This window comes from Nannospalax galili, unplaced genomic scaffold (genome assembly GCF_000622305.1).
Source record: "Nannospalax galili isolate Female #2095 unplaced genomic scaffold, S.galili_v1.0 scaffold568, whole genome shotgun sequence".
NCBI lineage: Eukaryota > Metazoa > Chordata > Mammalia > Rodentia > Spalacidae > Nannospalax > Nannospalax galili.
In genome coordinates, this window is record NW_008359441.1 from 1,243,932 (window position 1) to 1,269,952 (window position 26,021).

General features: G+C 39.0%; 1 protein-coding gene across 1 annotated transcript in view; it reads right to left on the minus strand.

The window, feature by feature from the left end:
* Positions 1-26,021, minus strand: part of Cntnap4 (contactin associated protein like 4) — a 303,201-nt gene that overhangs the window by 57,645 nt on the left and 219,535 nt on the right. Inside the window, exons 12-15 of the mRNA XM_008822985.2 lie at positions 25,251-25,370; positions 14,712-14,909; positions 8,932-9,088; positions 3,801-3,928 (exon numbers count right to left, since the gene is read on the minus strand). Coding sequence (XP_008821207.1) covers positions 3,801-3,928; positions 8,932-9,088; positions 14,712-14,909; positions 25,251-25,370 — 603 coding nt within the window. The remainder of the gene's footprint in view (positions 1-3,800; positions 3,929-8,931; positions 9,089-14,711; positions 14,910-25,250; positions 25,371-26,021) is intronic.

A 26,021-nucleotide genomic window follows, 5' to 3' on the forward strand; every position in this document is an offset into this window, starting at 1 on the left:
ATTAATAATAATAATATTGGCAGGGGCTTGAATTTCAGATCCATCTATGTTAAAAATAGATTTGAGGAAAAGAGCATCAATTAATTAGGCATCGATTAATTAGGCATCAAGTAATTAGGCTTAGTCTGTTACTGATACATTTTGTGTTCATTATTATTTATTTGTATTTTTTTCTCAAGGTGTTTGTCCTCTCCCAAAGAAATATGGCTAGAGATAAAATTCCCAGCATCTCAAGTTGGAATTCTAGAGAGATTTCTGAGAAAAAAAAATTAGATATATTTTCTTTTGTTTACACTCCTGTATTTTTCTGTTCAAAGAAAATTCTCAGCTTCCATCTAGATTGTATCGAATTTACTTCCCTTACTGACTCACCTCTTCTTCAAGCTTCACATCAAAGGCCACCTCATTGGTCTTTAGGTTCGTAACTCAGGGTATGCTTCCAAATTGAATCATAAGAATATAAATATTGTTTAAACTTAAGTTATTCAAAGTCCAGCCCTGATAAGGTCAGAGTAAATTCTTTGTGCACCTCTCCCCTGTGTACAAACTTACGTCGGTATACCCCATGTCTGCCCAGTAGACCTCACTTGAAGGAAAATTAACTTGCCTGGGACTTCTTTAAAAGTGCAGATTCCCATATGCTGAAAAGGGTTCTGAAAGCATTGCTCTTCTGACAGAAAACTTTACAACTTTCTCATGGAAAAGAGTCCTTGGGACGTGTTATGGTTCACATATGAAAAGCCTTCCAAGATCAGGCCTGTGTGTTAGAGAGCTGGTCTTTAGCTGGTAGGTCGAGTATAAGGGTTCTGACTTAATCAATGATTTAATCCATTGGTGGATTCATAATTTGATGGTGTTATTGGGAGATTTGAAAACTAATAGGGCCTAGTTGTAGGAAGTAGATTCTCCAATCTCTCTCTCTCTCTCTCTCTCTCTCTCTCTCTCTCTCTCTCTCTCTCTCCCTCTCTCTCTCCCTTTCTTCCCCCCTCCCCTCCCCAAACTCCCCCTTCCTGATATTATAAGGTCAGGAACTTTGCTTCACCACGCCTTTCTGAAATGCTGTTCTCCCTCACTATAGCCACAGAAACAAAGGAGCCAAGTGACCAAGGGCTGTAACCTTGGAAATCCTGAGAAAAGACAAATCTCCCTAGAAGGTGAGAAGGTCAGTTCAGTTGTTCAGTAACTACTTCATTCATGTGATGGAAATCTTGATTGTTAACTTGACACCCCTGGGAAGAGCGACTGACAGTTATGGAATTTCCTCCATCTGTTTAAACATGTCTGTGGGGGCATTTTCTTAATTACTAACTGATGTGGGTCCCATCCACTGTGGGCCTTACCATCTGTAGGCAGGTGGGCTTGGGCTGTATAAGAAAAGTAGCTGGAGGCTGGAGAGATGGATCTGGAATTAAGACCATTGGTTGCTCTTGCAGAGGCCCTGGGTTTGGTTCCCAGCACCCACATGGAGGCTAAGGAATGTCTATAACTCCAGTTCCAGAGTATCTGACACCATCTTCTGACCTCCTGGGGCACTGCACAACATGGGTACACTGGCATACATGCAGTGTACATGTATGCCACTCATACACATAAAATAAATAAATAAAAGAATTTTTTAAAGAGGTCACTGAACATGAGCCAGAGGAGCAGCAAGCCAGTAGGCAGCGTCCCTCTATGGTCTTTGTTTAGTGTCTGCCTCTAGGTTCCTGTCTTGGTTTCCCTTGATGATGGACTGTCCCCCATAAGCCAAATAAACCCTTTCTTCCCTGGATTGCTTTTGGTCTTGATGTTTATCACAGCAACAGTAAACAAGCTAGAACAATTGAGTCAAAGCTTAACAGACTGCACATAATTCAAACAATGTCTACATTTGTGTCTCCAGGGTCACTTTATTCTGTACCCCATTAATCACACTGTTTAATAATCTAGTTTCCCTACCTTACCAAGGCAGACACTTAGACCATATGACTTTCTTGCACAGGGCTGTCTCATGCACTGTCATATGTAAAAACATCCCTGATCCTTCCCCCTAGATGAGACTCACAGCTCATATCTTATATCTATGACAACCAAACTATCAGACATCATTAAATACCATGTTGGAGAGGGGGCAGTTGTGTATGCTCAAGTACTCAGCCGGAAGTTTGGAATTTTCGGGGGTGGGGAGGGTGAATCAGACTCCCTCCTCTGGCCTTTGCAGGCATTGCATACATGTGGTGCACTTACATCCATGCAGGCAAAGCGCTCATACACATAAAAAATAAATAAAATGGGGGAGGGATGGAAATAATGCAAGTGCAATAGTCATGTATGAAAGTCTCAGAAATAACTTAATCCTAATAAATAAAGTATTTTTAAAGGTTCTACCTCTAAGAGAAAATTAAATTAAATTCAAAGGGACAGAACTAGTAGTGCCTGCAATCACAGCATACCTGATTCCCAGAGATTGTGGTGGAGGGACTAAGGGGGAGGGGAGAAAATCCTGTCTGATGACTGCAGTGTTATGAGCCCAGCATGCAGCAGAGGACCACGTGATGTGCAGAAGCACTTGGCTGTAACCACGAAAATTTGTTGCACTCCCCTGGATGCATTCTGAGTTTACAACCTCATCTCTCTGCTCATAAGTTTTCCCTCCAGGAAATATCCTTATGTCACCTTCATGTGATTGTGAGACTGTGGTAGGGCAGGAAGTAGGGCTGATACACATCGGAGATGGTGTGCAGAATGGTGCAGTTTTATGTAATGCGTATATAATTTTTATAGGCCAGTTCCATCTTTGCTTTTTAACTAAGCAGCTTCTGTTAACTATCACCCTCTACTACTGAATGTCATATCTTCTCTTCTTCTGTTGGGCTCCTACAGTAAAATTTTATTTTAGGATGTGCTTTTAATGCAAACAAATATTTCTTTCCATTTCTACTTTAAGTTCTGGAAATACTGAAAGCATGTATAATCAATGCATCTACTTCCAAGCTAGCTGATTTCAGAGCGTTTAAGAATCTGTGATCATTACCTGTTGAAAAAAAATGTAGTGTGTGTATTTGTGTACTATGGACTATGTTTGACTATTAAAACTCTACTTTAGGATGCTAATACATTGAATATACAAAATAGCAGTTCCTATTGGTTTAAAGTCAATTCACATACATAAAAAATGAAAAAGAACAGAGATTAAAAGTTGAAATATGTTTGCTCGAACTGACATCAGCTTCTATTGATGTGATTTTACCTCAGGCTTACCAGTAGGAAGTTCATATGGATTTTTTACCATTTTGTATAACACTGATTCTTTCTAAGTAGATAAAGATATGGAGAAATTTAGGAACATGGGATGCATTTCCAAAGCAACCAAGCTAAACAGCCAATGGTTTCTTTACCTTAAGGTCTACCAGAGTTGGCCATCACCAAATTTGCCATAAGTATTGCATTTTATAGGGGCACTGCTTTCTTGAATAAATAAAAGAATATTTCTCAGCCTGGCAGAATGCTCGGAGTTGATAAAGGCATCTGTCACCAAACATGGTGACCTAAGTTCAGTTCCTGGGATCCACATGGTTGAAAGGAGGGAACCAGCCCTTCAAGTTGTCCACTGAGGTACACCACACACACACACACACACACACACACACACACACACACACAGAGGCATACAATCAATATAATAAAAATGTTTTGAAGAATATTTCTCTCTTGTGAGTTTTAATGACAGAATTCTGATTCAGTTACCATGTGATAGACATGTAAAGCTTAAGTGACAAGACTCTGCTCATATAAATTCACAGCACGATGGGACCACTTACTGTCTCCCCGGCAGAGCAGGGGCCCCAGTTTATAAGCAGCTTCTGAATGGGGCCGGCCTGTGTCTGTAATCACTATCTTAGTGACTGGCAGATGTTCTTTATAAGACAGGAATCCAGTGTCATTGGTCCTAGAAAACAGAAGCAGCAACCAATTCTTTAAACTATAATGATAAGCATGATTCTAAAATAAACAATAGTTATCCTTGCATTTCAAATCAAACACAGTTACAGTTATATTTGGGTGCTTGAAAATGTCCAATTGGTCATCTTAGTACTTAAAATACAGCAAGCTTTTACTACCTCTATAGACATTTAAGTGTAGCACATAAACTATAACCTGTATTTACATTAGAATGTAGTGGCTTTCAGAGTGGATGCCATCTCCCAGTCCACTAGCCCACACATGCACACATACACACGCATACACACATGCACACACATGCACATACATACATACATGTACATGCACATACACACACAGGTTCACATACTTCTTTGTACTTTCGTGGTTTTGCCCTTAGTTTTCCTTTTTAACTTTAAAAATATTTACTTTTGATTATGCGTATATGTGTGCATGTGTGTGGGTCTGTGCATGGGAGTTCATTGCTCATGGAGATCAGAAGAAGGTGTTGGATCCCCTGGAGCTGGATTTACAGACAGTTATGAGTCACCTGACGTGAGTAAAGGGAGCTGAACTTGGGTCCTCTGCAAGCACAGTGCGTGTCTTAATCACTGTGCAGTCCTCTCTCCAGTGGCTGTGATGTACTTGAAATGAATGCATTATAAATGCTTCAGTGTAATTAAACAATGACTTTTAACATTGTATTTAAGGAACACGGGTTAATTTACAATTCCCAGTGCTCTTTGTTTCTTCCTCAAGACCTGAGTGTTCATCTGATGTGATTTCTTTTTAATCCAAAGAAGACTTTGTTACAATTTTTTTCCATTTCAGGTTATACTTGCTATTGAAATGCCATTCAGAAGTCGGCACTTTTGCCTCTAACGCAGTTCCTACATACTTGTGTAAGATTCCTATTCATTGATTATAACTGTTTTTATATTTAGGTCTACAAACATGTTTATAGTGGATGCTTTAAAGTTCTGTTTTGGTTTGGTTTGGATTTTTTGAGACAGGGTCTCCCTGTGGCTCCTGCTGCCCTGGAACTCCCTAGTAGACCAGGCTGACCTCAAACTCAAAGATTTGCCTGCCTCTGCCTCCTGAGTGCCGGGACTAAAGGTGCGCATTGCCATGCCTGGAGCTTTAAAGTTTTGCCTGATAATTTAAAAATCAATGCTTGAGGGTTTGTTTACAAAAACTTCTTTAATATCTTCCTAAGATATTACAGTGTTCTGGAAAATGTGCATAATACTTTGCAAAGACCTTGTTTTTCTTCTGGAGTATTTTATTTATGTTTTCATGGATACTCAAGACACAACCTATCGTGGTGTACTCCTAGAGATCTCTCTGTCTGCTCTGCTCTTAGTTTTCAGGCTTCTCTTTCAGTTCTAGGATATGGTCTTTTCTGCAAATCCATCGACATTTTGTTAATTCTACCCAAAGCTGAAGAATTTTCCAAGCCTGTTTCAGAGACCAAAACAGGCCAGCCTTTTCTCCTCTGGTAGTCACCATGGGAATCTCTGTGAACTGTTTACATTTTCTGGCTGTAGTCGGCTGCTTGGTCGTAAAACATCTTCCCTATGCATCCACCACTGGAGAGGCAGGTGAGGGGCATGTGGGCCTTATGCAGCAGTTTCATCCAAACTGGCTTTCTCTTCTCTGGGAAATAGCCTGTCAATATCCAATCATTCCAAAATCCCCAAAATCTGATACCTTAAGCCAAAGATAAATATAATATAGTGTTTCCTTGAAGCTTGGGCTCCCCATGGCACCACATAGCTAGTATCCCCAAAGGAAAGGGTATTTAAATCTAAATCTTACCCACTTGGATTCTCTGCTTTCAAACAACCCTAGAAGCCCCTGTCTATGTTCGATCACCCTTTTACTTCCTTTAAATAATTTTATTGCATTTATTTATTAATTACATTTATATTTAAACTTGGGAGTGTGCATGCCATAGCCTGTGTATGGAGGTCATTGGACAACTTGCAGGAGTTGGTTCTTGCCTTCCAGCACGTGGATTCTGGGATTGAACTCAGGTCCTCAGGCTTGGCAACAAATGCCCTTAACTGCTGAGCCATCTCACCAGCCACAAACACTTATTTTCTAATATTTTCCTGAATTTGTACTAAAACAGTATCTGAGAAAAGTTAGTTATATGCAGTCTACTCTAGCCATAAGCAGAATATAATATGAGAAATTTTAAACTATTTTTAAAACTAGTTTTAATTAGCAAAGTGTTATGGTGGTGATTAGGTTAATTCTTTGTTGTTGCTAGACATATATATATGTGTGTGTGTGTGTGTGTGTGTGTGTGTGTGTGTGTGTGAGAAAGGGTCTCCCTGTAGCCCAAGCTGTCCTGGAACTCACTATGTAGACCCCTACTGTACTGTTGTGTGTTGGCTAACTGGCTTCCCTCATGACTATGCAGTTTAGGGATTCTGTCTTTTTTCTTTCTTTTTCTCTTTCTAGAAGGGGTCTCATGTAACCCAGTCTGGCCTTGAACTCTATATAGCTAAGAATGACCTTGAACTTCTGATCCTCCTGTTCTGGGGATGGAACCCAGGACTTTGTACATGATAAACAAGCACTTTAACTGAGTCATATACCCAGTTCCTAGATTATGTCTTTCATCTTTGTGTCTTAATGCTGGCATTGGGGCCTGGCATATGGTAGGTCCTTGCTAAAAGTTGAGGGGTTTTTTTGTTTTAAATTTTCTTTTTTGTCTTTTTGAGACAGGGTCTCCCTGTAAGTCCAAGCTGTCCTGGAACTCACTATGTAGACCAGGCTGGCCTTGAACTCACAAAGAGCCGCCTGCCTCTGCCTCCCAAGTGCAGGTATTGCCACCACACCCGGCTGCTATTAATATTTTTACACATTAAAAATACAGTACAAGTTTTCATTATATGAGCAAATTTTTATGAACGTTTTAAGAAAAAAAGTTGCTTTCCAAAGGGAGTAAAGTTTTTAAGTAGAGTGTGTGTAGTAGAGAAAATGTTCTTCATACCAAACAACACAAGAAATCAATCATCTACTATTCTGTATAGGCTCTTCTTCTGTGTTAATCTAAGAGTCATATGTGTGAATGTATGTGAGTTTTTATGCACACATGTACATACAGACACACCCACATCCACGTGTACTTTAGTATCATGATCATGAGGTTTGCAAAGCAAACAAGTAACATATCACATAATACAAATTGTGAGTTCACATAATGGCAATTGCTAACTGTAATGCATGTATATTTTATAATCAAATAATTCATATTCTTATGCCCAGATTATTAATGCTTCAAAGTGCTGAGAATAAGTATTCCTGAGCACTTAGCCCTCTCCAACAAGGCTCAGAGAATTGCAAAAGAGGAAGCAGACAGAACAGAGAAGTTGGAGGGTGGAGAAGCAGGAGTGTCCTGAGATGCCGTCTTCTGCACGTGACAGGCAATTGCCTTCATCTGGAATAACAGCGGCTGCTGTTGCCCGCAGAAGACTGGCATTGAGGTCAAGCCAGTCAACACTCCAGCAGGGGTCGGGGAGGGGCTCACATGGAGGAGGGGCTCAGGAGGCTCCACTAACTGAGAAGATGTTGGAAGTTAATAACTGCTTCAGGAGAGAACCATTCTCCTTCGGGGATTTGGCTACTGGTAGACTGTCCACGTTCATGGAGATAGCCCCATGCCCTTGGACATACGGATATCACTGACTGAAATTAATGCATTATTATTTTTTTAAAGAGAACATGAAGTTGAGGGGAATATTTGGGGGAATAAGGGGGAGTTGGAGGTGGAAATTTGGGGTTGGATATGAATATATTGCATTGTATACACACACACAAATTCTCAAAGAATGAATCTTTTAATAATAAATAAATCTATCAGCTCCAACTGCTTAATAATAGAAAACAGACATGTGGTATGAAGGAATATGAATGTAAACATTTTACCAATTGTTTATATTGTTACAAATAATGAATAAGAGCAGCACGCATGTTTAGTTTATACTCAAAGGCAAAAAATAAAACTCATAGAAAAAAATTCCAGATAATGGAGAACATGTGCCGAGCATTTCTTTCCAGCTTAGAGAAAATATTTTAAGTTTTAATAGGGCATGGTGGCACATGCCTGTAGTCCCAGCACTCAGGAGGCAGAAGCAGGCAGATCTCTGTGAGTTCAAGGCCTGCCTGGTCTACATAGTGAGTTCTAGGCCAGCTGGGGCTACAGGGAGACCCTGTCTCAAAAAGACCAAAAACAGAAAAAAATATTTCAAGTTTTCAAATCCCTAAATGTTATAGATTTCCATTTCCAAAATATTATCTATAGAGCATTTATTTTCTGGCATGTTTTATTCTTAAAATATAAATAATAGAACTACATGTTAAAATAATGGCTTTGAAGTATAAGTATTTATGTGTAAAGTTTTACAGGCAATATTGATGAGATATGCTTTGGTAATTGGCTGAATATGTACTTTGGAAATAAAAGAAAGCCCACTGGTCCTAAAAGTAGAAATGAACTCAAGAGAATTATAGCCGATTCCCATGTAATTTACGCCTCTATTTTCCTGTATTATAAAAACAAAATGAACATGATATATATTAAAACTAACCTCTTGGGTCTGGAGAGATGGCTCCGTGGTTTAAAGCACTGGCTGGTCTTACACACAATCTGGATTTTATTCCTAGCACCCACATGTTAGCTAACACCCATCTGTAACTCCAGTTCCAAGGGATCGGATGCCTTCTTCTGGCCTCTGAAGGCATTGCATGTACAGGTGCACTTACATCATGCAAAAGGCCCATATTCATAAAATACATAAATAAAGTTTTAAAATAACCTTCAAAGAGTTTCAATATTAACATTTAAAATTAGGATGACTGTAAAATAGAACATCAAAACATACTTCCACCTAATTTCTTTCCTTCAGCAACATGTTTAGTATCTACTAAGCTGTACATACTTAAAATGATTGATTATTCATATTTTTATTTTGAGTAAAGAAATTATATAAAAATTACCATTCGCTCCGGTCAGCATCACAATTGCAGTAGTACTGAGCATCAATGCAGTTTCCTTCCAAGCCACATGTGCATTTTTGAGGATTGGGCAAAGACCCTCCCCAATAAGTCTGTGTTTCATTGGTCCTCCCAACCCACCAGCTCCAAGGAGTTCCATCTGAAAGACAAAAGAGGAATGTGACATCTGATTTCACTCCCCTACATCAATAAAATGAATAAAAGGAGAAAGAGCCAGAAAGACTGATAACACTGTAACCATACTCTAAACACTAATCGATGGCATTTAAGAAACCATTTTAAAACTCATTTTAAGTCTGTTTTAATATTTTATGTATTATTTTTATTTTATGTATATGAGTGTTTTGACTACATGTATGTAAATGCACCCATGTTGTGCAATGCCTGCAGAGGTCAGAAGATGGTGCCAGACCCGCTGGAGCTCGGGTTTGGGATGAATGGTTGTTAGTTGCCATGTAGGTGGTGGGAACTGAACATGGGTCCTCTGCAAAGAGCAGCCAGTGCTCTTAATGGCTGAACCATCTCTCCATCCCCCCATTTTAAGTCTTTTAAAATATTATTTACTATCTTTTTTTAAAGGTGTTTTGTATGGATTGTGTGTACATATATGCTGGCCTGAGGTTTTGTGTGCCATGAACATGCACATGCCCACAGAGGTCAGAAGAGGGTGTCAGATCCCATGAAACTGGAGTTGAAGGGTCCTGATCTTGTGAGCTGCATGATGTGGATACTGGGAACTGAATTTGGGCTCTCTGCAAAAGCAGTACATGCTGTTAACCTCTAAACCACCCCTCCAGCTCCTCTTTCTTAATATATTATTCTTTGAGTAAAAACTAGTAGTTCCTATTTAAGGAAAATAGTGAGAGAGAGAACAAAAAGAACAGAGACAGAGAGACTGAGAGAGAGAGAGAGAGACAAAGAGACAGAGAAAGTTCCTACATGCAGTTTCTTAAAAACTAGCCCTTGAAAAAAATTGGCATCAAAATATAAAGTACAGTAATTAAAATAATGAGACAGAACTGATCAGAATTAAGAAAGACCCATCAAAACACTATGGAATGCTATATAAAGACACTAATTTATCTCCATATATGTATTGGCTAAAAATATAGTAGCTGTCTATTAGACACAAGGCACAGTCTGGCACTCCTTTGTCATGATTTAAGATTTATTTAGAACTTTGTATTTTGTCTTGTATTTGCCAGCTTGGGTACTTATTTGAAGAGTACAGAAAGAATACTGAAAGATCTTCATGCCTGAAGCAAATATTACACTAAAAAAAAGTTTCCCTCAGCTAAATGCATCTCTTTCTAGGATAAATGTTCAGCGACCAGCTCCTTCTCAGAGCCAAGACTAAACATGACGCCAAGGAAGCGAAGCAAAGAGCAGACAGAACATTAAGGGGAGGATTTGTAGAGAGGGAGGTGAGGCATGTGGGCCATTTATCTTGAAAAAAAAAAGTTCAGAAGGAAAATCACAGTCTTTGGAGAATCAGAGCAAGAGAAGAATGTAAGTAACATCAAATCAGTCAGCTCCCCAGGAATGACTGGTCATTTTTCCCATGGCTTTCAAACCTTTATGTTTTTAACATCAGCCCCACTGGGGACCTCAGGTTGCCCCTCTGCCTTCTCTCCCCACATTACTACAAATGCTAGTCGTGTTTAGAGAGCAAGAGATAAAAAAATTCAAAAAGGAAAACTAAACGCTTGTGTTATAAAATGCTATTAGTATCAAGATTCTTCTTTCTTTTGGGTTGCCTGATTAGGTCCTTACTAAAACATTAAGCCTACCTGAAACATTTGCTGGGCATATTTCTATATAATGCTTAAAATATTTCATGTTTTCATATTTGAAGAAAAATAGATCATTACTAAATACTAAATTGTATTTTGCAGCTATGTTTTTATTTCCACCATAGAAATCACTGGGGGTTTTTCTTATTTTTTCTTATTATATTATTTATTTCATATGCATGTGTATTTGTGTGTAGCTGCACCTGTATAAAGTCAGACAACTCCTGGGGGCAGTTAGTTCTCTCCTTTCATCCTGTGAGTCCCAGGGACTGAACTCAGGTCACTAGACTTGCCTGCAAGCACCTTTACCCAATGAGTTATCTTGCAGACCCTTGCTGAATGTTTTAAAGGCACTGAATTTCTTTGGGTTCATTCCAGATTTTTAAAAGAGTAACTAAACTAATAATTTAAATAAGTATATGAATGAAATTTTAAAATCATGAATAAAACATTAAAATAGAATCATGCCGGTTGGTCGGGCTAGAGCATTCTATCTCTCAGGGTTAAACTCTTAATCAACCCTAGTATCCCTACCACCACCACCACCACCACCACCCACAGTGTGGTGAGTCAGAAATCCCCAGTTGCTGAAAACAAGTATAACAGAAGTCAGATGCAGTTAGAGTGTCTCTGTCACTGGAGGCTGCTTGTTCATTAAGAAGCCCTAAATTCAACACCACCTTCCTGCTCTTCCTCCTTGTATTTCTTATTGGGACCTTAGAATCTAAATTATTCTCTCCTTCTATGAGGTCCTCTACCACAAATGATTCTAGGGTCATTGACTTGAGAACGTCTGTAATGAAAATTATCAGCCGTCGTTATCCCTCCCTACTCCATCCCCGCACTGTTCCACAGCCTTCTGGAGTTGACTGTTCTCTTTACTATCTGATGCTTAATATTGTTTGTGAGCTTCACAGGATCTGGAATGACCTCAGAGATAAACTGCCAGACACACCCCCGGGAGATTATCCTGATTAAGGTTTGCCTCTGGGAATGCTTGCAAGGGATTTTCTTGATTCCATTCATTGAGGTGGGAAATCCCACCTTAAATATGGGTGGTCCCGCTCCCTGGGTTTGACTCTTGGACTGCATAAAATGGAGAAAACCAGTTGAGCACAAGCATTCATCCTCTCTCTCTCTCTCTGTTTCCTGACTGTGAGTACAATTTGACCACCTGCCTTAAGCACTTGCCACCAAGACATTCCACCGTGATGGACTATAATCTCATACTCTAAGACAAAATAAACTCTTTCTGAAGTTTCTTTTGTCTGGTATCTTATCATAGCAACAGGAAAAGTAGGTCAAACAACCAGGGTTGGTCTCAGGTCTGGTTGGAGTACCCTGGAAGGCTTTGCGTGTGCCAAAGGCAGTGAAGGTGGGATTTCCTTCATATCGTTACTCCCTTCATTTCCCGTCATGTCTGCTTACTCTCACCTTGGGGGTTGTGTTTTCTTTATTCTATTGGCATTTGACTTATTTGAGCTCTTATTGACCATTTTCCCTTATGTTTCCCTTTTCACCTTTTTTGACTTGAACTTAATGAATGAAAGTGTACCTATTCAAGGTGTAGAGTATGATGTCTTGATGAAGGTATATGTTGTGAATTGATTGGCACCATCAAGTAATTGTTACATCTATCACTTTACATACCCACACAGTTACTGTGTACGTGTGTGTGTGTGCACGCGTATGTTCAAAAGATCTTTTCCCCAACAAAGTTCAAGTATATAATACATTATTGTCAACTGTACTTACCACACAGCTATACATTACCTTAGGCGTTCAGAAGTTATTCACCTTGTAACTGTGAGTTTACATTCTTTTAAAAATATTTTATTTATTATTTTTATTTTATGTGTATGAGTGTATTACCTACTTGTAAGTACACTGTATGTCATGCAATGCCTAAGGAGGTCAGAAGAGGGCATCATATCCCCTAGAACTGGAGTTATGAATGGTTATTAGCCACCATGTGCATGTGGGGAACCAAACCCCATCCTCTGCAAGAGCAGTCAGTGCTCATAACTGCTGAGCCATCTCTCCAGCCCAAAGTTTGCATTCTTTGGCTGACATCTTATTCTCCAGTGGCCACTCCTCAATTCTGTTTCTGCGGTTCATCTTTTTTAGGTTCTATATACAAGTGAGATGATGTAGTATTTGTGAGTCTACGTTTGGTCTATTTCACTTAGCATAATGTCTCCCACTGTCTCAAAGAGATTCCCAAAATTAGTGCAGCATCATTCACAATAGCCAAGATATTCAAACAGCCTACGTGTCCACAGACAGCAGAACAGATAAAGAAAATGCGATGCACACAATGAATGTGAGTATTACCCAGTGTTTAAAAGGAAGGAAATCCCGTCTTTGTGTTAAGGATTAACAGAGAGCACTATGCTAAGTAAAATGATATGAACACTGAACAACATGAACAAGCTGTTACCAAGCTACATATTTTAACTATGACCACAACAGCAGTACAGTGCTTCATGCATGTTAGACTGTAAAGCTAGCCAATCACTACTCTAGCCCTGTGATGGTAGAATTCTTGGTACCTTTTCAGAGAGGAACAGATAAAGACAAGAAATTATCAGTGATATATCAAAGCTTCATCCATCTCAGTTTGGTATCTAGTCAATGAGAAACCTGGAACGTGAAGTTAGCTCTCTCCTCGTATGTAAATCTAATGATTTTTACACAACTGTCTAGTCCTTGCTCACAGATATAATTTGATTTGCAGGAAATGAGATTTGAGTTGGAAGAAATAAGATGGGTTTGGAGGAAAAAAATGACTGAATAAGAGCATTCTGAAAAAGAGGAAAAGAAGGAGAGGCGCTTGTGTATTGTGGAGAAAATGATATTAAGTAGAAAAGGGAGTAAACGTGAAAGATGTTTAATGGGAAATGGGGGGTCACCTGTCAGCCCACAGTGCACCATCTGTGTGGATGATCCACATGCCATTTGATGTGAAACGCATCCTTTTAGAATTCCACCAGTCCATATGGAATTACCAACTCTATTAGGATAACAAGAGCAAGCATTAACACAGTGTCTATTGAGTGAATGTCTTAAAATCCCAATTTCTCAAGAAAAAAAAATGCCCTAATATCACCACTATAAAGCACTGTGATAGCGAGTGGCATGAAGCTGCATAGTCAGGGTGGGTCCTTGGATCCAAGCAGAAGAGTTCGTGTTGGAGCAGCAAAGAGCAGTATAGCTGCTACAGCAAGACAGAAGCAAGGTTTCCACAGGCTGGGTTTTTCATAGTGATGTGTGTATTGGATGATTTCAATTTAGAGCAAGATGGTGGGAACATGCTTTACTGTCTTCAGAATAAGGTAATCATAAGCCTGTTCTTCTAAGGCAAAAGACCTGGTGCCTAGGATGTTCTGACATCATGAAGTGTTCTAAAAGGAGGAAACTTAAAACCCCAGACAGAACTTAGAAGACTGGTTCCTACTAGAAGAATAAAAGACTTCAGATAGTCTCCTGGTTTCTGCTTGAGCTACTGAACTCACTATGTCTAGCACTCTTTCCTAACCTTCCATCATACCTAGAGGCTAGCTGTCATCAGTTCATGAAAAAGAGCTGTACAGCATATCACTTTGAGAGAACTAAGTCATATTTGTATTAGCTCTTGTCCCTGATAAAATAAGCCTAATGTGTCACTTGCCTTTCATAAGGCTAGAGCTTGCCTTCATTCACGGAGTGTCAGAATGAAGCCTTATTGCAAAGTTATCCGATTAAGGCCAGGAGGAGAGTCAGAAAGCAATCAAGGCTTTGAACAAAGCTCAATGTAAATTGACCTTGTTCTTCTCTCCAGGCAAAAGCATCTCTGAGACTTCCAGACTGTGACATGCTTGCTAAGCGTGAAGAAACTCAGCACCTCCATAGAACTGAAATCCTTAGGAGCTTGTCAAGTAAGTGCATCATGCATCCTAGCCAGGACAATAGGTACCCTGGTCTGCTTACCTTGCTGATTAGCAAGCCGTGACTTCTTGCAGTAGTAAGCAAGCTCCTGTTCGCAGTGCTCCGCACGGTTAATCGTGGCCTGAAGTTGTTTCATGTTAACCACATACTCAAAAACCCCAGTGTACGGGTTCTCTGGGTGAGTGTTCCTGACTCTGGTTAAGTCTGAGCCGTTGTGTTGTATGATGGTCCATGCCGTTTCTTGTATGCAGAAATGGGGGAAGAAAGAGAGGAGACCATCACTAGTCTGCAAAAGTTAAAATAAATAAAGAAAATCAAAATCATCTTCTATCTGTGTTCAAATTTTTTTCTAGTCATCAAACCTCTCTGAGAGGTAGAATCAACACAAATGGATTCTCAAATTTTTTAAATTATAATAAAGGTCATCTTTTCCTTCAAATATGTACTAGTACCATGCATTTGCTGTGATTTCATTTTTGTTTTTTCATATGATTTAGCCAAGGCAATATTGATGATGAAAAATGTTAGGAAATTGGATTATTGAATTTTTGTAATTGAGTTCTTTGTCAAATCTAATATTCTATCTTTTTAGTGATATCATTATTTTATTTCCTTCAAGAAAGAAAAAGGTTATGTGTTATCATCGCAGGATGTTATTTGTTTATGCACCCAGAATTCCATGATCTTAGAATGTGAAAAGAGTGAAAATCAGAATTAGTAAAATAGTTTGTATTACATGATGTAAAAAAAATGACATTTTTTACTCTTAAAAATTATTCATGTTACCAGTCAAAACAAAGTCAATTATTTTAATCTTACTTTAACCAACATGAGTATACATCTATTTTTTTTTTAGTTACATGTAGGCAGGTATGTCCGCATGTGAGTATGTGCACATGAGTGCAGGTGCCCTCAGAGACAAGAATTTGGCATTGGATCTCCTGGAGCTGGAATTACACAGGTGGTCCAGAGCCACCTGACTTTGGTGCTGAGAACCAAATGCAAGCCTTCTTTTTCCAAGAGTGCCATGTACTCTTAACTGCTGAGCCATCTTTCCAACCCTGACAGTCATTTCTCTTAAAGCTTGCAAGGATTCATGTTGATACCAAGTTGTCTGTATAGTTGAGCAATGCAAAAGGAAGTTTCTGCATTCAGCTGAACACATCAACACAGCACCAGCAACTCAGCTAACACAGAAAAAATATCCTTGAGTACCTACTAGTTTTCAGAATTTGTAATTGAGTGTCTGTAACAGTTCCATTTTACTGATTATAACTTACTTTGATGAAAAAAATTCCCCAATGTTTATACCAGAAGATGGATAGATTGCAGCTGTCCTTCAAGTTTCCTTTTCCATATCATATTTATTATACAGACATAAGAACAGATTAGTCAAAGGCCTCTGGCTTAATAAGTAGGAAACTGATTTGAAATTGTCAAACTTCTCCTACTTAAGAGTTGTGAAATCACACAACTTTTCTGGGTCACAGAGGACTGTAACAAGTTGGAGGAAAAGAGTAACAGATAGTACGTTCCCCTTCTTTCTAGCTGATAAAGTCACACGAATCACATTAGAAACAAGGTAAGAGAGTCAACCTTGACAGACCCTAACCCTAACCCTAACCCTAACCCTAACCCTAACCCTAACCCTAATCCTAATGATGGCTGGTACCTCATTTCCCCCTTACATTACAGCTCAGCCTATAGTATTATCAATACGATGCCTTTCTCCAAAAGGACATATCTATAAGCTAATGAAATTGTGAGTGGCTTGCACAACAGGGTAGAAGAGCAGACACCATCAGAGGGGCTGCAGACCTGACACTGGTCCATGCCCTTAGGAAAGTCAAGCAAAAGTTTCTAAGGCTCCATTTCCAAATTTGGAAAGCAAATTAGAGGAACTAGTCAACAGGCTAGGTCGGAAACGCTACAATTTTCATCACCTCAACCATAGCCATTGGAACTTTAAAGTTATTATTAACCAGGCAAGTCCAGTCAGCCTGAGCTCTGTGGCGCTGGGCGTCTTTTGTTCAGCAGAACCAATGGCCTTCCTTGAAGCAAATCAGTGGCTGCATATCAAGACTCTTAACTCTGGCTGAGCAGCTGCTAACAAAACAAAACAATGTACGTGCTTGGAGCCTTTGTCCCTGTGCCTTTAGGGTCATACTGGGAGCGACATCCGTCTGTTTCCGTATCCAGACGGAATTAACCCATGATTAATTCCATCACAATTAACCCATGATTCTAAAGGCTTTGTCTGAAAGGTACTGAAAGAGGTTCAAAGCTGCCATGCATGGTGACCATTCAAGGACAGTTCGTATAAATGTTTCCTTTTGGAAATCCTGAAATCCTTCAGTCTTAGGAGAGGCTCTGTAAGCAATTTTATTTTCTAATAAAAGATGCTGCCAAGTATGAAGTTAAAAAGATGTCCTGCTTGTCAGACCATCTAGATTTCTAAGGCAAAGCATTCACTATGAAATCATCACAGATTTTTAGCAATTGAAGTGAGGCCCCTGTAGTCTGGCTCGGAATCTCCTGTGTAGGTTTATATGGGAACCTTCCGGAACAGTCAGTCTACAGTCTCTTTCCTGTTCTTTCAGACATAATCGTGTTAGCTGAGGTTTCTACACACAACTACTTAGAAATAACCATAAAGTGCAAAGGTCTCATCACAGTTTATAATGTGACATCTGATGGGTTTTATTGATCTCTCTGACATGTCACCAGCACCCAGCATGATACATGCAGAAAGCATGTGCTGGAAAAACAAGAAATAATCAATGAATAAGCAAATGACTGAATAAAAATGGTGTGGAGTCTATATTAGAGTGCAACCTGGCAGTTCTTCTGATTCTGCTCAATGGCGGCTCTGAGACTTTCACTAATTTTGAGTTGCTTCATGAATCTAGACAACTGAGAGAACTGCATGTTAAGTCTGAACCTGTGGAAGGTCTAGGATGGTACTTGAAAGCTAACAAGTTATCCTGCTTCATATACTGATACCTACCTACATCTATCATGTCTGTCTATCATCTATCTACCTACCTACATCATCTATCTATCCATCCATCCATCCATCCATTCATCCATCCATCCATCCATCCACCTACCTATCCATCATCTATCTATCCATCCATAGTTTACCTACCTATCTATCCATCATCTATCATCTATCTATCTATCTATCTATCTATCTATCTATCTATCTATCTATCTATCATCTATCTAACATCTACCTGTCACTTTTATCTACTGAGCCCTGGATCAGGGACCATTCTGTACAGGAAATTTTAGCAGCCGAAGGTCCTCACACACTAGTTTCCTTATACACTGAGTTCCAGATGCAGCTGCACATGCTGGAATTGGACCAGAAGACAGGAGTCCAGACTTGTGAGGCACAGAGCTTCCCTGGAGTGACTGGACCACCTCCCTTTCCATAAAGCAAGAGAGACAGTAACTCTAGAATATAACACATCTCTGCAGAGGAAAGTTGCAAATCTTTAGGTTTTAATTACTCTTCAAGAGTGGGCAGGAGATAAGACTTTAAATCTCTCTAGAGCAATTTACTATCTATTACTTCCAAGGAAAATTTACATTTGACCATCTTTCAAACCCAGATTCTCAGTTGTTGGTTCATTTGTTTCTTTCTTCTACTGTCCCGTCTGTAGTTGCCAGTTTGTTTGATTTCCTTAGAAAAGGTGGCAGTGTTTCCTTACACAGAATTAGTGATTCTTGTGTGTACATATGCAACTACTACCTGATTGCCTGATTGATGGTCTATTGACTTGCCTTCTCCACAGTGGAAGAAACCAGTGTGGTTTCCCGTGCACAATCATTTCAATATTTCTAACGTGTACGTTTGTCTCTTACTTGGTCTTTCCTTTGAACTGGTTTGAACAGCTAACCAATCTGTTCACTAATAATATATTCCATGAAATCTCCAAAATGTGCTTTTAAGTATTTAATTTTATATCTGTGAGAGTCACGATTTTCATTTCTGGAAAAATCATCCCTTACTAATGCAACAAAAGTTACAGAGTAAGGAAGCACGAGGAAATAAATAAGAGATTACTGAAAAGGTAGAAAATAATCTATGGAGTTAAAAAAATATAGAATGGTAATTTGAGTTTGCCAGTGTCTCTCCCTGAAAAGATTTCTAATACTATGAATCGTAAATAGAGCTACTGAGTAATTAAAGCCTTGATTTACCTCAGGCTGACTGCTATTTTTTAGTGTGATAACAGTGTAAAGGAAAAAAAAAACCTGCTGTTTAAGCAACAGAGTCGCAAAGTTGCGGTGCGGTGCTTAATAGCTGAGGGTGATAGATGTGATAAAGACTGCAAGGAGCTGGTGGGAAGGTGCTGCACTCAGGAAAGCAGGAGAGAATGTAAAGAAGCACAGCTAGGGCTCGACAGCAGACCTTGATGCATGCACAGCTGTGTTTGAATAACGACGTTCCCTGTTACCCTTCATCACCACTAAGAAGACTTTTATATTGGAATCTCTAAAGTGAAAATAACTGCCCCATTTTTGTAAGACCTAGAACATGTGTCTTACTGTTACAGTAGCATTGAAGGCCTATTAAGGGAAAGCTGTTGCCTCCTAGCCATAAGTATGGGATCTACCTCTCAAAGGAAACATACCTTTGTCTCCTCCCTTAAAACTTAATCCAAGTCAGGCATGGGGGCACTCGCCTTTATTCCCAGAACTCAGGAGGCAGAGGCAGGAGGATCTCTGACAGTTGAAGCCTAGTCAACACAGGAAGTTCCAGGACAGCCAGGGCTACATTGTGAGATCCTGTCTCCAAATAAATAAGTAATTTTAATCCAGTCAGGCAAGTCAGTCACCTAGCTGACAGACCACCCCTCAGGAAGGCGGCTCACATTAGACCTTGCTGAAGAGATAAAGGAATAATTATCCCTTTAGTGAGATGATGTATTTTCCTTCCCTGAATTCCTTCCCATAATGCAGTCCCTATAGAGCTGCCATGAGGTTCTGTTCAATCTGCACAGTTACAGAGTCCTGTCTCTGAAAGGCATGATTTCTTTTTTCTTCATTTCTCTTTCTTCTGGATGCTGGCCAGAGCCCAAGCATCTTCCCGTGGTACTTTGACTTCTTTTCACTTTCTCTAAAGCTCCTCTCCCCACCATATGGCTACTTGTACAGCATGTTGCTGACCTCTGTGCCTAACTCAAATGGCCTGGCTCTTTCTCTTAAGCTCCCACCTATGAATCTATAATGATGTTCTCTTTAACATTCACCTTCTGTGGTTTAGGAATTTTATTCATTGAATTTGTGAGATAAGAATCTAAAGGCCACCTGCTTGGGGCAGCTTTGGTGGCCACCAAGTTTCTGGGATCCAAGCTCCCTGAGAAAGACTCCTTCAATCTCAAAGACACCCCAATATTTATGTCACTGGTAGACTCACACTGGGATGTTTGTTAATGAGACCAAGATTCGGGCCTAGGTCCCTGAACTTACTGGCTCAGGAAAGGAAACCCAGAACTTCAGCAATGGTGCAATAGGAAGTGGGGCATTGAGAGAGCAGAATTTCTATTTTGTCAAGTGTTATAGCTCCTACTAAAGCAATCCTCAGCAATGTAATATTAAAGAAAGGGAAACTTCTTGAACACAAAACTATTTCATAATAGTGGAATAAAACTGCTTTCTGCCAAACAAGGATTCATCTCATTGTACCTCTAAGTTAAATTTAGGGTAACCTTGTTGACAAAGAAATGATGATTAAGAAATTATCCATTCAAAATGAAAATTTTATTTGTTTGCAATGTCCTTCAGCTTAGAGTTATTTGACTCCACTTAGCCTCATTAATACTGATTCCAAACTTAGGTTATTTTTTTAAGTCACATATTTGCAAGTTCCTGATTCAGCGTGGAGCCTTGGGTTCATAACTATTATCCCTGATTTAGCTAGAAGAAGAGCAGTAGGACTGTGATCAAAGGTGGGAAAAGCTTCAGGCTGTGAGAAAAGCGACCAAGGTTTTAGTTCTCAACCTGTTCCATCTGATGCCACCGGGCCACCACACTGACACTTGCTGAGTCTTGGCCTCCTCATTTGAAAACTCAAAACCTTTGTCCTTAACATTTGAGAGTAATAACTCAGGAATTTTCACATTGTGTTACACGCCCGAATCATTATTCATAGTAACATGAGATAGTTGATCCTGTCATTTAGAGATTCTCATTATTTGTGAATTCACCTACTTGATATGAACTTATTTGCAACCCCAACACTTTTGCAGTCGTTTCCAGATATGCAGCAGCACTCTGAGTACCCAATATACACATTCTTAACGAAAGTTGAAGAAATAGGTACTCTGTGATTCCTGTTTCAGTTCTCATATTGAAAACGAATGTCCTATTTGTGGTCTACACTACATGTTTCTCTTTTTCTCTGGTTGATGATGATGCTGTTTAAAATAGAACCCTAATACTACTAAGGTGCTGGTGAGTATCTCTAAGCTCAGTTCATAATGTGGACAGAAAACAGGTTAGAAAATAACTGTCCAGGCATGAGTTCCAGTGCTGTTAGACATGATTTCAGTGTTAATAAATCTCAGATGTGCATGTGCGTGTGTGCGTGTGTGTGTGTGTATGTGGTGTGTGTGTGTGTGTGTGTGTGTGTATGTAATCTCTTTAACCTACAGCACATATAAAACAAGATCATGTACTGATCCACTGAGGAGAATGCTGTCACTAGAAGCTCCCAAGAACCTATCCTACTATATCCCCCCCAGGAGAAATCATTTATTTATTTTTATTTTATGTGTATGAGTGTTTTGCCTGCATGATTTAAGTTCACCCATGTCATACAATACCCACAGAGGGCAGAGAGAGGACACTGGATCCCCTGAAACTGGAGTTATAATGATTATTAACTGCCATGTGGGGACTGGGAACTGAACCCAGTCCTCTGCGAAGAGCAGCAAGTGCTCTTAACCACTGAACAATTTCATCACTGTCAGTAATTCAGCATTTTTAATCCAATATTCATGCTTACTTTCTGGAACATAATTATCACAAATCAAGAACTGACTCGTGTGTGTCTGTGTGTGTGTGTGTGTGTGTGTGTGTGCGTGTCTGTGTGTGTGTCTGTGTGGTGTGGGCGGTGGAAGTGTAATGTTTCTTAAAGCCTCAAAGACAAGAAGTATTTATTAACTTAGATCTGCTTTTTAGAATCACTTCTTTAGATAACATGCAGGTGAACAGCTCTTGATGAATTTTTGAAAACACAGAACTCACAGGTTTGCAGTGATATAAAACATTAAAATTCAACCTACCCAAACTATATTATATTGACATTCAAATTCTTATCTCATATGGATAGAGTTTTCCTTTGTTCTCTGTGAGAGCTTTTCACATTTATGATTAATTCTCAATAACCAATTGATGCATATGGAAGTTTGAGAATTAAGTCTAAAACAGCAATTCCAAACCTGTGTATCACTAAGAACTGTCTGGGAAGGCTAACACATTGGTTCTGTGACCTACCCTCACCTCTCAGTCAGAAACTCCTGGTCACCACCTGATAATGTGCATTATGCAGACTGTAGAGCTATATGAAAGAGCTTCATGTGAGTACATGAATACCCTTAGCATGTTTTATGTTGGTTTGGTTTATATGGCAGTTTCCTCAAATTAATGAAGCTGCATAGCTGTATTATGGAAAAGTCTCTAACAATATATTTTACAGTAATTTCTTCTAGCTCTCCACCAGCCCCACAAAATCAATAGCTCAGGTTTTACCACCATCCTGCAGTTCTCAGAATTATACTTAAGGCCAGATGTGGTGACGCATGCCCTTTAACCCCAGCACTCAAGAGGCAGAGGCAGGCAGCTGGGGCTACAGGGAGACCCTGTCTTAAAAAGAAAAATATGCATTAGTATAAAACTGTTGTCCCCTATCCAGCTGATACCTGAGCATGTTGGTTGATTATGTAACAGACATCTTAAATTCAAGGTGTGTTAAAGATTGTTGTTAATGTTCACCCCTCAAACCTTTTCTGATTCCAGTCTCCAACAATGCGCTTCAAATATGTTGGTTGTCTAAGTCAAAGATTTCAGTGTTATGGGGTTCTTTCTGTTTTCTCACAGCTCACAGGCATTTGATGCACAACGCTAACCTCTCCTCAGATACATTGGTAATGTTGGTGGTCAGAAGCACCTTCATCACCTCATTGCTGGATTTCTGTGCTTCCTAAAAGGTCTCCTGACACCTACTCTGTATCCATACACTGTATTCTACCCTTGCTCCAGGACAAGCATTTCCTACTGTAAGAGCGGCACTGGTCCTATCAAAGGAGGTTCAACTGAATAGGACTATTGCTCCAAACTTTCCAAGTCTTCTCATCTCACTCAGAGCAATCCCCAGAGACCTGAAGGTGCTTCCTGGACCCCATGACTCTTCCTTTTCTACTCCCTCTAGCTGATTCTCTCCTCATCTTTTTTATGCTCCAGTAACCTCTACACTCCAGCCACCCTGGAATTTTTGGTTTTCTAAGTATGCCTGGAAGTCTCGGTCTTTGGGATGGGCGATGCTTCTGTCTAGAAGTTTCTCTTCAAATATCCACTGCTCCCTTCCATAGCAAATCTTCTTCTATCACAGTCTGCCTCAACTCTATACTTGTCCTTTCGTTTTGCTCCATAAACCTGAGTGTTCTACCACAGCACTGTCCAATGTAACTTCCTGCCCTGATGGAAATGCCACTATGATCATCAGTATGTTCCTTACTAGCCACAGGAGGTGACAGAGTGGCTAAAATCTGGCTAGTAATTATATCTGGTTTAAGTTAAATTACTGATATTTGTTTGCACCGTTAAAATGTATTTAAATTCATTGAACTTCTGGATTAATCCAAATTAATTCAAGGAGTATTTAAATAGTACCTGTTGATAGTGGCTACCATATTAGAGAGAAAAGTTCACCTAGGATTCATCTTGTGTTTGTTGATGAAGAGATCAGTGCTCCTTTTTTGACATTTATGTACAATTTCCCTCAATATCACTGTTTGAAAAGACCATCTTCTCTCACTGTTCATCAGCATGACCTGATCAAACCTCAACTGGCTACAGATGAGAGAATCTGCCGGTAAGGTCTCTATTTTGTTTCATTGGTGTGTTTGTATCTGATAAAACCAAGTCCTTCAACTCTGTTCGAGAGCGACTTGTTTCTGATCCTCTCCAACTTGCTTACAAATTTTAGAATCTGCTTATCCCTTCTCACCAAAAGCACCCTACAACAAACCCCGCCCCTGCAGAATTTTAAGTTTCTGCTAAAAATCAATATCAGTCTTGAAAGAACTGACATTTTACAACGTTGAGTCTCTTAATTAATGAAAATTTTATGTTCTTCCACACCCTTAGGAGTTTAGTTCTGCATATCTTCTATTACATTTATTGCCAGATGTTTGAGAGTTTTGAGGCTGTTGGAAATACGATCTCCAAAAGGTCATTTTCTAATTGCTTATTGCTGAGTTATAGAAATAAACTTAATTTTGTGTTAATTTGGGGGTCCATTGATAATCATTGGATAATTTACTGTAGATTTCTCAGAAAGTTCTTAATATATAATCTAATCATCAATAAATAATGAAAAGTGTAGGTGATATTTTCCCATATTTAGACTTTTTTCCTATTTGGTTTTATTGACTAAGCCCTCCCAAGCAAATGTGAACATATTTGTATTTGTGCTGGAAAGAGGGGAAAAGCCTTCACCATTTACCGTAAACTGTTATGTATGTTATTCTAAGTTTTTTGTGGGTATTCTTGTTCTTTTCCTATTATGAGCAGATATTGAATTTAATTAAACATACTTTCCCTGAATTAATTCCTATTTAAATGTATGTAGAACAAAAATTTTAGAAAATAAATAAAATTTATGCTCACATCCATTTAACAATGAATCTTTTTCAAAGCTTTCAAGTGCATCTAACATTTTTGTGTTTTGAGACACAGTGGGAAACTTTTTAAATTAGATATACTATCCAGTTACCATATGCACAGAAACTGACACTATTATAAATCATTAACATTTAACTAACAAATTTGTTAAATATTTATGTTCTCTTTTTACTAAACAATTCAGTGATGGTTAGTTTTAATTGTCGACTTCACAATCTAGACTCTCTGGGAAGAGAGTCTCAGTGATGGAATGTCTAGATCTGTTTGCTCTGTGGCCCTGTCTATAGGGGGTTGTCTTGGGGGAATATCCAGCCCACTGTGAGTAGAACTCTTCCCTGGATTGTGTAAGAGTAGAAAAAGCAGCTGAGTGCCAAGCATGCATTCATTATCTCTGCTTTTGACTGTGGATGGGGTGGGACCAGCTGCCTCAGACTCCTAGCACAGTGATTTCCCCACAATGATGAACCGAAATCTAGAACTGCAAGCTAAAATAAACCCTTCCTCCCCTAAATTGCCTTTTCCAGGCTGTTTTATGACAGCAACAGAAACAAAACTAAACAAATACCCATTTTAATCCTGTTACAAATAAGATCAGCTTCTACTTTTTCCATTTTGTTTGTATAGTAATCCATTCATGCAGTGAAAGCAAATGGGTTAACTCACCAGTCATGTTACAATACAGGAGAACGGGTCGCAGAGGACCACTTCCATCTGCATCTACATAGTAAAATCCTGAAGTATTTCCTTGGTGTTTATAGGCTTCACATGACTGCTCATAGAGAGCTGAGAGAGGGGAAAAAAGGACCATCATAAATGAAATAGCATGAAACAAATTCCTTAAGTTTTATCAGATTTAAAATATACCCCAAATCTTAAATCGATGTGCATCACTAAGCTAAGAGAACAATATCACATTTTACAACAAAATTCATTCTCCTTTTCTCTTCAAATTAATATGGATGAAAGGGATAATATAAAAACGATGAGGTCGTATTTTATGATTTTTTTATCACTAAAGGAAAAGGAGATTATTTTTCGCATCAAAATGAAAATTTCATTGATTTTTTTATGTTAAGAAGAATAAGGACAGAGAAGTTAGGTATTTAAAAGTTCAAGCCCTTTAAGTATCTCATGACACCATTTCAGAATATCTAATTCTAGTATTACCTTGTAATACCCTAGCATCTTAAAGTATGCCAGTGTAATCTTTTTAACTAATTGGCTGTTGTCCAATACTTATGTCATAAGATCATTTCAAATTATATTGAAACTGTACTGCTGTCTTAGATCAAGTTAACTACAGGTAAACATTTTTTTCAAAGAAGAAATTGACTCACCAAGCTCCTCATCTATAGTTTTAAAAATAATTACAAAAAAAAACTTTCTTTAGTGATCTATAATGAGCATTCACCATCATTAAGATTCAAAGCAGAA